General features: G+C 32.0%; 1 protein-coding gene across 1 annotated transcript in view; it reads left to right on the top strand.

Annotated features, from left to right (window-relative positions):
* The window catches only part of LOC106079115 (vacuolar protein sorting-associated protein 41 homolog), a 30417-nt gene extending 15336 nt beyond the window's left edge, over window positions 1-15081 (top strand). Inside the window, exons 8-27 of the mRNA XM_013240245.2 lie at window positions 205-266; window positions 461-542; window positions 1210-1273; window positions 1655-1752; window positions 2951-3083; window positions 3407-3522; window positions 5773-5829; window positions 5926-6069; window positions 6457-6549; window positions 8179-8306; window positions 8534-8581; window positions 9049-9187; window positions 9989-10039; window positions 10172-10364; window positions 11551-11691; window positions 11918-12054; window positions 13238-13337; window positions 14274-14318; window positions 14504-14580; window positions 14694-15081. Of these exons, the coding sequence (XP_013095699.1) occupies window positions 205-266; window positions 461-542; window positions 1210-1273; window positions 1655-1752; window positions 2951-3083; window positions 3407-3522; window positions 5773-5829; window positions 5926-6069; window positions 6457-6549; window positions 8179-8306; window positions 8534-8581; window positions 9049-9187; window positions 9989-10039; window positions 10172-10364; window positions 11551-11691; window positions 11918-12054; window positions 13238-13337; window positions 14274-14318; window positions 14504-14580; window positions 14694-14765 (1980 nt within the window). The 3' untranslated portion in view covers window positions 14766-15081. The remainder of the gene's footprint in view (window positions 1-204; window positions 267-460; window positions 543-1209; window positions 1274-1654; window positions 1753-2950; window positions 3084-3406; window positions 3523-5772; window positions 5830-5925; window positions 6070-6456; window positions 6550-8178; window positions 8307-8533; window positions 8582-9048; window positions 9188-9988; window positions 10040-10171; window positions 10365-11550; window positions 11692-11917; window positions 12055-13237; window positions 13338-14273; window positions 14319-14503; window positions 14581-14693) is intronic.
* The last annotated feature ends 1049 nt before the right edge of the window (window positions 15082-16130 follow it).

Genomic DNA, 16130 nt, shown 5'->3' with positions numbered 1-16130 from the left:
CTCTTGTGACTGGCTGCTAGAATTCTGAACCTGATGAAATAGCTATGTGCAAAAAAAAACTCCTCCTCTCCCCCTCCCCAACATATTTTTCTAATGTAAATCTGCTTATATATTTGTAAAAGTGTTTATAACATAATTATCTTTGTTAACAGTTTTTATAAAAATCTGATTTTCTGTAAAAAAAATAATATTTTTTTTTAACAGGGAGTAAAAGTGTTTGATGTGACAGCCAAAGCTAAAATAACTAAAATTGATAAGGATCACAAGTAAAAGTTTAATAAATTTTATTTATGTTATTGTTATTGGGAAAATAGGGAAAGCTATTGTTAGTGCATTTTTTTGGTTTGTACTTTTGCAATTGTTGTGCAGTAGAATAAATAGTAAATTTTGTGTAATTATAATTAATCAATTTAGTAAAATATATTTCAAAAAGTAATTTGTATTTTTTTATTTTGAAAAGCATGCGAAATGACTTGTGCATCTGTCAGATGGTTTGGCGTGATGAAAGAACACTTTTGATTGGTTGGGGTGATAAAATCAAGGTGTTTATTTTGTTATTTTTTTCACTTAGTATTTATGCATTGCAAAGATATCTTATTCTAAAGCAATTATTTTAATGTGTTACTGTTTTGTTGGGCTAATTAAGTTTATGAAATCTATAATTGAAGTGAGAAATGAACTATAACTATTTATATTTATATGTTTATATAATCAATTATTTTTTTTACAAAGCTTATTGAAATCAACTCGCTCTGTCTGTCTGAAAAAAAAGTTGGTAAACATTATTTCTCCCACACCCATTCTCGGATCAATGTGAAACTTTGAGCAATTATTTAATTAATTACTGGTAATTAATTATTTCCTTTGATACTAACAAGGCCAATTAATCCTTCAGTATTCATAGATACGTCTAAATATGTATGGTTTCGTTTCCTTAGATAATTGAACACATTATTTCTCCCTCACCCATCAAGTTGAAACTTTAAAAAAAATGTATTGTCCTTAACAAAACATGAATCAATTAAAAAAACTAACCATTTAGTCAATTAATTATTTGTAACAAATTATTTTGTTTGATATCAAAAAAGGAAAACAACTTCTACATATAGAAAGATATAGCTGTAAGTGTGGAGTCCTTCCTCTGGTAAAGCTTTGTTTTGTTTTAAAAAAAAAAGGATTTTTGTTTATATTTTGCTTGTTTCTCTTCAGATTTGTGTTGTAAAAGACACCCCTAAACATACAGAAGAGGGTCCGTCAAGATTTGTTGAAATAAGTATGTGGGATCATTTATTTTGTAGTTGTAACAAAAATTGAAATATATGTATAGAAATAAAAAGCCCCGTCAGTTATAGAAGTTTCGTATAACAATAAAACATTAATAATACTGAACTTCACAATAAATTAAACAATAACATAACTTTTTATCATTAGAAATACACAATGCTGAAATTTAAATTATGATTATGCTAACTTAATTTTCTAATATAATGATCCCTAGACGCACTGTGGACATTTTGCAAAATATTTTCACATGATACTTACATCTCAAAACACTTTTCATTTATATTTCTTAAAATTTGTATGTAGAATTTTTTATGTTTATTTTTACTTACATTACTTACTGATTCAACATTTTGTTTTTCTCTTTCAAAAGCTCACATCTTTTCAACAGACTTCATTATATGTGGGTTAGCTCCTCTTGCTACAAACTTAGTTGTCCTATCTTGTGAAAAAACTGAGGAAAACCAAGGGGTATATATTTGGAATTTATTTTCATTATATCACTAGCATGTATTAAATAGCAAGTAATATTAAAATTGGTCATTATACTGATACCCAAATTAGAAATAGGTCTCAATACCTGCAATCATATATATATATGTTTGTAATGATAGCTAATAAAAATGCTTTTAATGCTGTATCAACAGAGGTGGACTGGGTGTCAAAATCAGTCCTGGCATTAACCATACGATCCATCTCTCAAATTACATGCTATATGATAATGACGAACATTCATTCGTACCTGCCTTCATAATATAATAAGTTTGTGCATGCCTAACTTTATGTAATTTGTATTTGATGGCTGGTATACTATATGTTATCTCAATGTGTCCCACAATAATTAGTTTGAATTACTTCATTATGATAAAAAGGATGGCTGTCTGGTCGTGCGGCAAGTGTGCTGGACTGTCATTCAGTTGCCTAGATGATCCTGAGACACAAAGATAAAGGCACATTCCTTATCCCATATGCCAGGAAAAATTTGTTTAAATACTCCTTCTTCCCTAGTGCTATTAGAGCATGGAATGGATCGCCAGAGCTAGCCAGGAAAACCAGTGACTTGGCAGAAGGACGTAATCATCTTCTTTTTTGAAGTAACGTCTGTATTATATAAGATAAGAAGATAAGATAACAGTTCATACCCTGCCAGCTGTCATTCCCTGTCATCCTGCGGAAGGTTTGGACTAGGAAGTAGATTATCTTCAAATCTGAAACCAATACATGTAAAACATTTTACAAAGAACATATTGGGACAAACATCACTGTTCACACTATTGTTAATTCTATAGGAAGCTAGAAAATAAGATCCTTGTGTTGTTGGTTACCACAATTCATGGTAGAGGGTAAAGGCTGTTCAGTCATTAAGGAAAATGTGTTAGGCTAGTATTACACAAATTTAAAAGATTTTTTATAAAAGGTAATCAGAGGGCCGGTCATGACGCTCTTTGGGCCCCTTTTGTAAGAGAGTATTATAAAATCTTTTACTGTATTGTGGGCCCTTCAATTCCAAGTGACCAGCCCATTTGGGTGCCTGCCCACCAGGCTTTTGCCCTATTGCCCATATATCCAGTCTACCCCTGTTTATCATTGATTTTTTTATCTTCTCATTACATGTTTTCTTTACATTTAAACAAAATTTTTTTTTTTTTTTTGTTGTTTTTTTTGTCAGCCTGGATTGACCCAGTCTGGCAGACCTCATCTTCAGATTTTAGATCCTCACGTTAGAAGCTATGAAGAAATTTCCAATGATGCACTTTCTATTAGAGGCTTCCAGCTTGTTCGATGTAATGACTATCATTTAGGTAATGCATACTGTAAACATGAATTTGTAAAAATAAGCTTTAATTACTTTACTAGTAAAACTAATTGTTTTGACTTAGTAAAATTTGTAATAAGTAATTTTCATTTGTTACAGTTTTCAAAACAAATTAAAATAGTTAAAAAGATTTACACAGTGAAAGATCTTGGCTGCATAAGAGAATTGAATGTTTTTGTTTATGACAACAATTAATATTTACAAAAGATTTTATATGTCAAAGCATTGTGTGTTGTTTTTTTTTTACATTTTTTTTAAATATTTTTTTTTTTGCATTTATATAACTATTTTTTTTTTTTTTGCTTGCAGAATGCATCCCAGAAGAAAATTTGTTTTTTATTGTAAGTCCTAAAGATATTGTTGTTGCCAAGCTGAGAGATCAAGATGACCATATCTCCTGGCTAATGGAGCACAAGAAATATGAGGTACAAAATGGAAACTTGCCTTCAATTCGTTACAACTAACTAATCATTCTCTGAAATAAGAAGTGATTATTGTAAACTGAGGCTGATTGACCTTTTTACTGGCCTATGATGCAATGTGTGACATTGATAACACTGTATACTGTATAGAACGTTGATATAATTTTTCAGTAGGTTATATATATATATATATATATATATATACATATATATGTATATTTGAAATGTGTGTTCATTTAGAAATATTATTTTATTTTAAAGAAGTAATGTCAGTTGGCTTGGCTTTAGTCTTTGTCTTTTGTTTATTAGTCAACATATACACAGGGGTGCCACTTTTCCGGAATAATCCAGAAATCCGGGTTTTGAGGGGTCCGATTTTCTCCCCTCCGGGTTTGCCTTCTACAATTTTGTTAAAATCCAGGGTTTTAGTTAATTTAGATTTTTTCGAAATTTCTGGTCATTTTCTCCCGTTAATTTTAGTTTGTTAGTTCCGATCGCGCGAGCCGCCATTTTTAAACAAATTCGACCCGTCACCCGTCTCATATTTCGCAATTCGCGAGACTTTCACATTGCATGCACACTAAGCTTTATTTACCGGTACAGTATTTTTTTTTAAGTGACAAAAAAGTGTAAACATTCTAGATCTATATAGAATTTCTAGATCTACGGAACGCGCCTCAAATCGGCTCGCTTTAGAGTCTAGATCTATTTCTATGATCAATCTAGATCTGATCTAGACTGTAAAATCTTGTATTTAGTATAGATATAGTCTAGTAGATCTACTCGTGTACCTAGCGGCTAGTCCTAGATCTAGAAATAGAAAGAAAGAAAAAATTCACGAGTGAGAAATTATATTTTTTTTTTTCTTTCCGTGTTTTATATTTTAATATTTGTATAGGTTCCATATAGACATAGAGCCTTAGCCTATGTCTAGACTAGTCTAGAGCTATATTGGTCTAGAGTATTATAGAAGTAGGATCTAGATTTAGGATATTTACATCGTTTTAAGATCAGAACTAGATTTAGATGTTACTAGATGAACTAGAACTAGAATCAATGATTGAAGAATTAAATTAGTAAGTTTGCGTTTGCCTGAAGACTTAGAGGCTAGAAAAAATAGATCGATTGGTCAATAGATCTAGATTTATACAAATAAATTATAATTATGTATAAGCAGTCCAGCACATTCTAGCCATCTAGGTCTACATATTTAAATATTAGAAACTAAATCTAAATGTTCATTTTGGAGTAGATCTGGACTAAATCTCAAATCAATTTTATCTTGTTGCAATAGATTTACAGGTCCATGCATGTACATTGATGGAATCAGTTTTATCAATGTTGATTAAAGTAGGCTGCTTCAAAGGAATAATGAGGGTAAAAATGTTAAGAGAGAAACATCATTTAAAATAACTGTGTGTTTGTGTGTGTGTGGGGGGGTGTACAAACATTGTTAATATAAAATTGTACTAAATCCTCTTAACTTGTATTACAAGCTTTATCAATCAATACACACAAACTCTATTTATTATAATGATAGGCTTACTAATTACATATTTAAAACATGGGGGGCATATTATGATATAGATCTAGGTAGTAATTTAATACTGTTCTTCTTTCGTAAAATTTTGGTGCATAAATTGTATATGCGGTATGTTTCAGGGTTGGTAAAGTTTGGGGTTTATGATTTCAGGGTTTGTAAAATTTGGAAATTCGGGTTTCAGGGTTTACTTGGTCTCATGGGTGGCACCCCTGCATATACAGTTAAAGATCTAAATTTATGCCTTGATTGTTGATAGAATGTACTTAAAGTTTTTAGTACTGATCACTTAGAAAGGATGTTTTGTAGATTTGCAAATGTAAAGACATAGAAACACAGCACAAAATAAAATGAAATCTTCTATACATAAACACAGCTCAAAAATTCACAAATTTCTGGCCAATCTGGCAACTACTTGAAAGCTTTTTTTTTTTAAGTTTCAACAAGAAATTAGCACTGATGCTACTCTGCCTTTATGTAACTTTGCCCACTGTTGATGCTAGATCTATGTCTTACACACAGATTCACACATTTTTAAATAATGAATTTTTTATTGCCACTTGGTAAAAAAAGGTTGCAGACAGTACATCATTTTTTTTATTTTTTTTTAGAAAACTACTTAATCTAAAAAAGTTTGAAAACCAGTTAATCTAAAAGTAATCTGCCATCTTCTTTTACTCTAAAAGTAATCTGCCATATTCTTTTACTTTCAGGAAGCCATGGCAGCAGCCACAGTACACAGTAAAGAACTCAAGCAACATACATATTTTGTAATGCAACTTTTATTACCTTAAATTTCTTATTTTGTTTTTCAAATTTATTATTTTCTGTCTAGAAACTTGGGCAATTTTATTTGATGCTTTCAGGACATTGGCAGAGAATACCTAAATTATCTGTTGGAAGAAGAAGCTTATGATGATGCTGGCAGACTGTGTGTCAAAATTCTTGGAAGAAAAAAAGAGTCTTGGGAGGAAGAAATCCTTAAATTTGCTAAAATTCAACAGTTGAAGGTAAATAATAATATTTTAAAAAATCTGCAGGTAATTATTTTATGTATTTTATCATTTGTATAAAACATTGTTAGTGATCAAATTTACTTAAGTATCTGTCATTTGGACTATATTTCATGGCATCCACATATTATTAACTTCAGTATTTTAGTAAAAGCGCTCTTGCTTAGATCATTTTAGGATGGCATTTGTGGAAAGAAAGAAAATTTACCTTTAAATACTTAAGTTCAGTTATGTAAATAAATCATTGTCAAACTTTATTTCAATTTCAAAGAATTGAAATTTAATTGTTTTAGTATAGTAATATATATATATATATTATTACTGTCTTGTAACTATATATTAGATTTTTTATTATGTTGTAAAACTTAATTTTTGTGATTCCAGGCCATTGCAAGTTACATTCCAAGATCTGCTCCCAGATTAAGTTCAGCAATCTATGAGATGGTGTTAAATGAGTTTTTGACTACAGATTGTGAAGTGAGTTTTATCTTCTTAATATTCTTATGACTGCAGCAAGAAAACAAAAAGATTTGATTTTAATATTAGTAGGTTTAAATCTAGCAAATAGTATTTGAAGGTAGATGTTTACGTATCTAGTATATCTACCTTTACTCCTTTCCTTTACATGATCAGTTATTGTAAAGTAAGATTTTATGGCCAGTATGTTTACCATTTAGACTTCTAACATATGCTAGGTGCCTACTAGATTTAAAAAATACTAAATAACTGTGTTTGTGTATTCCCTGCTTTACAGTATTTTAACTATAACCCAAGTCATCTTACATCACATTAAACTTCAATGTAGAAGTTTAGCAGTTAAAAGGTTTAGCTTGCATTTGGTTTAGCTCATCGCAGTGGCAATGCTTTGAAAGAGCTGGTTATTTGATGAAAGATGTACATTGTTGTTTGTGTCAAACCTTTGCACAGATTTTGTAGATAGATTTCAGTTGTTTTTTTTAATTATCTTTTTGGTCTCATTTTTTTAATCGGCTTCTGAATTCACCTTTTGATAAATATTAGGGGGCTGCATTATTATTTTTGTTTATCAGAAGTAAAATATTTCTGTTAAATTCATTAGAACATTTGTGCAAAATGCTGCATTTATTTTTCTAGCTATGATATTGTTATAAACCTGGTGGTGGCACAGAGAGGGGTAGTGGTGTGTGTGTAGTCAGCCGTCGCAAATCGCCCCAGGCCAGCGCTAGACGAGCAGTCAACCGTGATGAGCTACGACGGTCAGCCGAGTCGAGTGTCAACAGGACGGTTCGGGAAGGATCGCCGTCGTGAACAGAGCTTAGGAGCGTCACGAGAGTTGTAGTCATCTGACCACCAAGAAACGTAGAGCGGCGTTCTGTCCGGTTCGAGAAGGCCAGTAAAGACCCTATATAAGAGCGGAGGTGTCGCAGTCAAGACGGTTGAGAAAGGTGGTTCACGACAGGGGCTCAGAACACGGTCAACTACAGCACTGTTCAACGGTGTGGTTCTGTACGGAGCATTACGACGGTTCAGTGCGGAGTACTGTCAAGTACAGTTGAGACGACTGGCGTCTTGATCTTGGTCTGCGATCGAGTCCGACACAATGAGCCTAGTGTGTGAAGTCAGTCCTGAACTGTTGAACCCAGTGCAAGCCCGGAACGAGACAGAGAGGCCAGTGCAAGAGTTGATACGGCAGTACAGTGTTATCGGAGAGATATTTGTACAGTGTACGTGTTGCCTATTGTACAGTATTGGCTGTTATTTATTCAACTATTAAAGTGTTACGTTACTTCAGAGCCCTGAGTTGTCAAGTTCTTTAAGTTGGTGGTGTATGGTGCAGAGAGCCTGAATAGTGAGATTTGTAACAATTTATATAATACATTGCTTACATTTTACATTTTCTTTTATTTTGTTTATTCAGAATTTATACTCTTAAGAATTGTTACTTTTCATGAATTCTTTCACATCCCTAAATTAGATTGTCCTATTTTGACAAAGGGCAGGGAATAGAAACTTAAATTAGCAGTTACTTCCTTATTACCTAGTGAATCAAACTTTGATATACACAGAAACGACAATCCAGTGATTTAGAGCTCATGTTAATAACTTAGTATCTCTATTTCTTGGTAGAGATTCTACCAACTGATCAGAGAGTGGCCACCAGACTTATATGATAATGAATCTATCATTAGTGCAGTGCTGATCAAACTGGATAGAGATACAAACTCAGAACTTTTGTTACAAAGTTTGGGTCAATTGTAAGTTCAATTATTAATTGATTTTAATCTAGAAATAAATGTTTAAGTTTATATTATCTCTTATGGATTTGTTTCATCTTCATTTATACATTGAGATAATGCATGCAATAGGATTATTAAAGAAGGATTTCTTATTTAGAATGTCTTGTTCACTTTGAGAGACTAAGTTTGAATAAGGATTCAAAATAATATAAAAATAATTTATTGAATATACCTCCATTTTCTAGATATGCATATCAGAAAGCATATGACAAGGCCTTAGGTATATATCTCAGGTAATTTTTATTTTATAAGATAAGCTAAGTCCTAAACTAATTATTATGTTACTAAAAAATAGGATGTAATTATTGTCTCTTTTGAAGTAATGTCTGTAATTTATAAGAAGAAGAAGAAATGTATATATTTACAGTGCAATCAATTTCATTGAATGCTGTATAATAGCATACATTTCATAGCACAATAATTGAAAAGCTGAAACTCATTAAAGCAGGTTTTCTGCATATTTACTTATCCAGATTTGAATTAGGTAGATCTCAAGTTGCTATGATTAAACAAGCATATTGTTTGTTGTAAACAAAGTTCAAGCCTAGGTTAAACCTCAAAGTTGGCTATGTAAGTTCTGCTTACATACATAAACAGAACTTGCACAGCTGTTTTGCTATTAAGCAGGTGCTACTGTAATATGCAATCTCTAGCCGTAATTTCTTATGTTCATGCTGTAATGATACAATACATTGCTTAGGTTAAAACACAACGATGTTTTTCAATTAATTCACGACCACAATTTGTACGACAAGATCAGTGATAAGATTATTCAGTTGATGGACTTGGACCAGGACAAAACTGTAAAGATGTTACTGGACAACAGTGAGACTGTTCCGGTTAGTATACACACAATCTAAAATGTACATATTAACTTCATCTGTCCTGTAGTCTGTTGAACTGTTGGGGCACCACTAATGATTAAATGTATCTAATGTTAATAGAAAAATAGCTATTCCTTTTTTTTTTTAGGTTGGTTAGTGTGAGTGTAACAATAGTTATAGAGCTAATTATTTTCACCTCTTCATGAACTGGGTTTGAAAATGTTCACTAGTGAACATAAAAATAAAATTAAATATACTGTAGAACCAAGACATGCATTTTGCTGATGATGTTCCAAGTCTTCACCTATCAGCAGCAAATGGGGAATGCCAGAGAAGACCAGTGTTGTGGTCATCAGTACATCAAAGCTAGACTTGATAGATCCAAGCATAGTGCTTAGATTGAGTGGTTAAAGTTAACTTGAACAAAACGTGGCACACAAAATGGAAGGGAAACACTTTACCTGTCTGGGTAGCATAACATTGGAAACAGTTCTTTTGGTAGCTAGAGCTTTAAAAACTGTGTTGGTTTAACCCAGTGTTTGTCAGTTTATTACTTTCTTTACTCAAGTAATCTTATAATCTGAGAAGATTTGATTTTTGAATGCATTTATTGTTATTTACTCATAAGAGCAGATACAATTTTAAACATGTCAAGAATGCAGTAGATAGACAGCATACCTAAATTAGTTAATTTAATTAGGTTCATTATCATTTGACATTGACTGATCTAATTTCACCTAACAATCTAAATGTCACTTGATGTATCTCCATTATGAAAGCTTAAACAATTAATAACAGATTGCTATGTACTTGCAGGTGGAGAAAGTGGTTCAACAGTTGAGCAAAACTCCCAAATATCTCTATGTGGTAATACATTTTGTCTTTCTCATATAGTACCACTTGTTAAGTAGTATCCATCCTTTTTGTTTTATTATTGCCCATTCATTTAAGCCATATCCTACTGATAGATCTACCTCTCTCTGTTTGTTTCAACTCCAGTATCTGGACCAGATGGTGCAGAAAGATTTCCAAGGGACTCAGACATATCATGGCAAGCTGGTCAAACTGTATGCTGAATATGACAGGTCCAAGCTGCTGCCATTCTTGGGCAGAAGTGAATTCTACCCACTACAGTCTGCACTGGAGGAATGTGTGGCAAGAGATTATTATAAGGAGCAAGTCTTCTTGTTGGGTAAAGCTTTGACATCATTCAGCATTGAATAAATTTTACAACATTATGACAGCTTTATTCATGTTTGATATCATACACCTGCTTGATGTAGAAACCCTTAACATTGGCTTTTTTCTAATAAAATTCCTTTGGGATTGATGGAGGGCGGGATATTAAGATCACTTGTCTATAGTTTTTTTTTTTTTTTTTGTGTTTTGGGGGGCAGTCGCAACAACCAACTGTTAATACTTTCTCCTTTTAACTTTAGTTATTTATTAAAGCAGGTTAAACTACAGAGATTCTAAAAAAAATCTTTTGTTTGCTAAAAAAGAAAATTTTTTTGCCTGTTGCATTTATTTCTAAAGGGGACATAAGCTCAAAAGCTATTTTAAACGTTTCTTAAATAATAAATGTATAACAAGCATCTTTAGCCACCTGGCTTCTTTAACATATAGTTGATAAGTTAGTTAGCTGTTTTAAAAACTATATATATTATGCAAAAACAAAAATGGTTTTAGTTTGAGATGCTACATTTGATACCTTTCATACATTTTCAGTGTGACTTTGAGGACTTATATTTAAGACATCTAAATTGAGGACATGATAGAGAGGCTAGTCTTATTAAAGGATTGCCTGACAGAGAAATAAAAAAGTCTAAATACTGTACATACTCTGTTTTTCCTCATATATCTACAAATACTATTTCTGTTGAGGGCTGGCTACATTATTGTCTTATGCTCTGATAGTTTCCACGAGTTGGAGCTCAGTGAAGGAAAGATACTCTGAAAATGAAATTTTAAAAATTAATTACATTGAATGCACTACTGCTGCTCACTAACCAAAGTATGTACTGGCTTTAGATAGAATTTTTTTACAGCCATTCTTATAGTCCAAAAGATTAATGATGTGACTATTGTAAACAAGTGAAGCTCAATAGTTGGCTTGTACTCCATTGGCTATTTTTCATAGATCGTGGGAAACATTGGTTCATAATGCTCCTGCACTAAGAAGAATTGTTTCAGGCTTTCTGAATTCTGTTTTAACTTGTCATGGAGGTCACATGCTCTTGGGTTATTACTTTAGATAGTAACATTTTGCTTTGAATCCAGTAGTTATAAGAGTAACTGGAGCTCTTACTCAAATGAATTTGTTACATTCTAGTGTAAGCTGAATTTTCTAGATCAATATATGTTTGGACATTTTTCAGGTCGCATGGGAAACTTGACCCAAGCACTGAAGTTGATTACAGAACAGCTTCAAGATGTCAATCATGCTATTCAGTTCTGTATGGAACAAGCTGATGAAGAGCTGTGGGAAAACCTGATAGAATACTCCATGGACAAACCAAGTGAATAAAACTTCATCGATTTTCTTTTTTCTACAGCAACTGGAACAGCATCTAAAAAAAACAATGTTTTAATTTTCTTAAAATTGATTCAAATACATTTAGAGTGTAAAGGAAATAAGTAATAAAATGAATATTTTAATTAATCTTGAATGATAAAAGTGAAGATTAATAAAGACTCTGTGACTATAGTCTTTATGTGTATCTAATCCCATTTTGTTTTGTATAGAGTTCATCACTGCATTGCTACAAAATGTTGGTGCCCACATTGACCCTATTAAAGTGATCAGTAAGATCAGAAGAGATTTAGAGATTCCAGGCCTCAGAGATTCTCTAGTGAAAATATTGCAGGACTACAATCTGCAGGTGAAAGCTGTCAAATTTTTCTGTAAAGTTTTAAGTTCAAATATATTGTTCTCTCCAAATTATAAATTATCTTTGTTTGGATAAATTAATGCTTTTAATTAAAGCATGCTTATGATACATAAGAAAATATATTTTACTGAATCAAACATGATAAAAGTCTTTTACTGGGTATTCACCAACCATGAAACTGTCCCATCATTTGTTCTCGACTTTGTCTTTTGAACTTGACTCATTCATCTTTAATTGATTGGATCTCTTTCCTCATCACTGAATCTTTCTATTCATTAGTTGTGATTTCATTCTGTGGGTGACTCTGGATTCCACCATGTCTGTGTTTGTGTTGCAATATGTAGTTTCTCTTAAGTTATCTGCATCAAAATAGCCATGTCCCTTTCTTTTCCTGCAATGTTCTTGCAAGATCAGTCATCTAATAGGCCTACTCATGTGTGCCTAGGTCACAACTACCTTGTTACTATTATGACATTAACAATCTAGTTGTAAACTCTAACAACATACAAACAACAAATGGAAACACAACTACCACTTGAGTAATTGAGTTCCTATAGACTTCTTGGTAACAATTGTATGACCTTGAAACACCCTGACTTAAAGTTGAATAAAGGAGTTTTTAAATCTTTCTGTATTTTAGAAGAGCTGACCACTTCATCTAGATCAGATGTAACTGGGGTAAAATGGGTGCAAATTGTCTTTAATAATTTTACATGTTTTGGAAAGGCATTTTCGATGAAGTAGTTTTTCAAGAGACAGTAGCTGTATTTTAATTAGATTTATGCATACTACATCACAAATAACATAATAAATATAGTATGATATAACTAGGTTATAATTTATATACTACACCATAAGTCACAATGACGTAGTGAATGGTGGTATAGACATTGTTCGACACCTATCCTGTAGGAGAGAGGACCATATACATCCAAGAAATGTTCACTCTCACTACTTGAAAAGAGAACTGCGTCAAAATTGTGTCTGAAAGAAGTGAAAAACTTTTACAAAGGTCACAGGACACACATTTGAGACTGAACGGAAAACTACTTGGAAGGCTGTTGACAAGTGTGAAAAGAGAACTGTGGCTAACAAATGTAGGTCTGCTTAGCCTTGTGAAACCCTGCCTTTACATGCTTTAGTTAATGCTGTGTGTTCATTTGTTTATCTTCAGCTGTTCTTGAGAGATGGTTGCCGTAAAATTTTGGTTGCTGACAGTTTTAATCTTTTAGACAGACTAGTGAGGACACAAAAAAGAGGAATCTTTGTTGATGGTACATTTTTTAATACTAATTCTTAAATTATCTTTCAATGATGAAGAAATTTGACTGACACAGATGGCTGTCAGGTTGCTTGGTTTGCACTTTTTACTATTGCCACAATGGTCTCTATTTGTACCTTGCTTGCCTTCACCCCCTGTCCTACTAAAGAAAGTATAGGCTTTGATTTAATTTTCTGACATATTTAAAACAAAAACCTGTCTGGTTCTTTTATTTTGTAAGTTTAACATTAAGAAAAAAAAAAGGCATAAACTATTTCTTAAAAAAAAAATTATTTCAACATAATCAATACAAATTATGGCTGCTTAATGGCATCCAAAAAAAAAAGTCACAAAAGTTGGTGAAATTAGAATATAAATATTTTCTTCTTTAGTTAGCTGGAAAAAGAATAGTAAAATTGATAGTTATGATTACTAGGATGCTGCAATATATTATGTGGTCTATAAGTATGTATTTTGTTTGTTACTTCATCGCAGTACATCAGGAGCTCCAGCTTGATATATTTTAATTAGAAATGAATCATGCTGTAAAAAGTAACACACATAACAAATTTCAACCATTTGTAAAATAAATGTTACATACAGTTACAATGTTGGCTTATTGTAACACATTTTTTTCTATTTTTACATATTTTGAAAAGAATAAAGTTTATATTATTTTTAATAGAGTTTATGCTCATTTTTAAGGGGAAATATGTTTTTGATATTTAAGGAATTAGGTTTTCAGCACAGTTGAAAAACAAATGATATTTGCAATCTGAGGTTTTAGTGTGACTTTTTAGTTTTATCAAATTTAGAAATATTAATTTTACAAAATTTAATCATTTTAAATGACTGTCTGCTTAAAAATTAAATAAATTTGTTCATGTTTTTTTTTACATATATATATATAAATTCATGCTGATATCAAAATATATTTATCTTTATTTAGATAGTCAACTGTGTCCAGTCTGTAATCAGAGGTTGACAGTCAGTGGTAAAGTATTTTTCTTTTAGTATAAATTTTAAACAATTTTGTTTTAGTATTTATTTACTTTTATATAATTGTCTCTCCCCCCCCCCCCCTCTCCACGTTTTTTTTTGTCAAGATAAAATGCAAATATTTGTTTTTATGCTATTGATGGATTATCCTCTCATCATGCTTTGGTCTTATTATTACAGATTTACGCTATGCTAGTAATTTAAATGTGTTTCACTGCCGACATGCTTTCCATGAGGACTGTATGCCAGCCTATGTTGTAAGTAATTTTGCTAGAACAAAAAAAAATAAAAACTTGATTGCAAAAGCAACCTATATATTGTATGGTAAAATCTGCAACCACTCTAATATTTTTGTGTGTCTACATTTCAGACTCATTGTTTAATCTGCAATTCTGTCAAGAAAGACCGTAGACCAGGAGCACGAGAGCATTACTTAAAGTAATGATAATCTTCCAAGAAATATTTGGTAAAAAGTAAAAAAAAAAATGTATTCAATTCCATTATTAATGAACAGTAGAGTACTGTTATTATTTATTCAAATTTTGCAGTGGAATATGTTGCAGCGGAGTATCTAAAAGTTTTGACTATTCTTAGGCTTAATCATTAAATTTAAAATATTCATTATTAATAATTCTTATTCGGCAATCTAATAAATTTAGTAATGTCTTTCATTATGATCTACTATTTTACTTTTGTTGTAATTTCCATTTATTTTTGGTGCTTTTAAAAGCAAAATAAAAAACTTCAAAGGAACAAAAGCTTTTTTTTTATATAGTTGTGTAAATAAAAATGATTTTCCTGACTTAATCTTTGTAAACTATTTTTATTACATTAATGACAATGTAAGCACAAAAAAAATAAGAACTGAAGTCACATCAGAACAAATCCTAAACCTCAGAATACTCTGTGAAAAATGTCTCCAACACTAAGAGAATCTTTTCCATGTCTTTATTGATTTCAAGAAAGCTTTTGACTGAGTATGGCATAGGGTACTTTGGGCGACAATGGAAAATTACTACATATATAAAAACATAATAAAAGTTATCCAGAACCTCTACAAGGAGGCCACCAGTGCAGTGTACTTCAACAATAATATTGGGGACTGGTTTAAAACCACAGTTGGAGTAAGACAAGGCTGCCTACTCTCACCAACACTTTTCAATATCTTCCTTGAAAGGATAATGGAAGATGCTCTTGAGGGTTAAGAAGGTTGTTATGAAGGTACCGTAAGCATTGGAAGAAAAATATTACTAATTTGCGCTTTGCGTATGACATAGATGGCCTAGCAGGAACAGAAGAACAACAAACTGAGTTGGTGATGTACATAATCAAGACTTTTGCAGTAAATAAGTTAAAAAGTAAATGATTATTTTGAGCAGCATATGGTATGCAAATAAATGCAGAAAAAAACAAATTATGACCAATAGCCAACAGGGCTTTAAAAGGACCACATTCTTATATGCTTGCGAGTCTTGGATGCTGACTGCAGAGCTAGAGAGTAGGATCCTAGCAATGGAATTGAGATGCTACAGAAGGATCCTTGGTATCACATCTAAAGACTGCATCACAAGATTAGAGACAGGGCTACAGCAGCGATTGAATCCCAAGATGACCTGCTAACTATTGTAAAACAAAAACACATACTAAAAATCTATGGCCATATTACAAGGTCTTCAGGACTCCTAAATACCTTCCTTCAGGAAACAGTACCAGGAAAAAGAAGAAGAGGCAGACAGAGAAAGCGATGGGAAGACAACATAAAAGAATGGATGGGCCTGCCATTGAAAGAGGCAAAATATAGAGAGGA

This window comes from Biomphalaria glabrata, chromosome 1 (genome assembly GCF_947242115.1).
Source record: "Biomphalaria glabrata chromosome 1, xgBioGlab47.1, whole genome shotgun sequence".
In the NCBI taxonomy this organism is placed as follows: Eukaryota; Metazoa; Mollusca; class Gastropoda; family Planorbidae; genus Biomphalaria; species Biomphalaria glabrata.
Note: the sequence above shows the minus strand (reverse complement) of the source record. Positions and strands in the feature narration are given on the sequence as shown.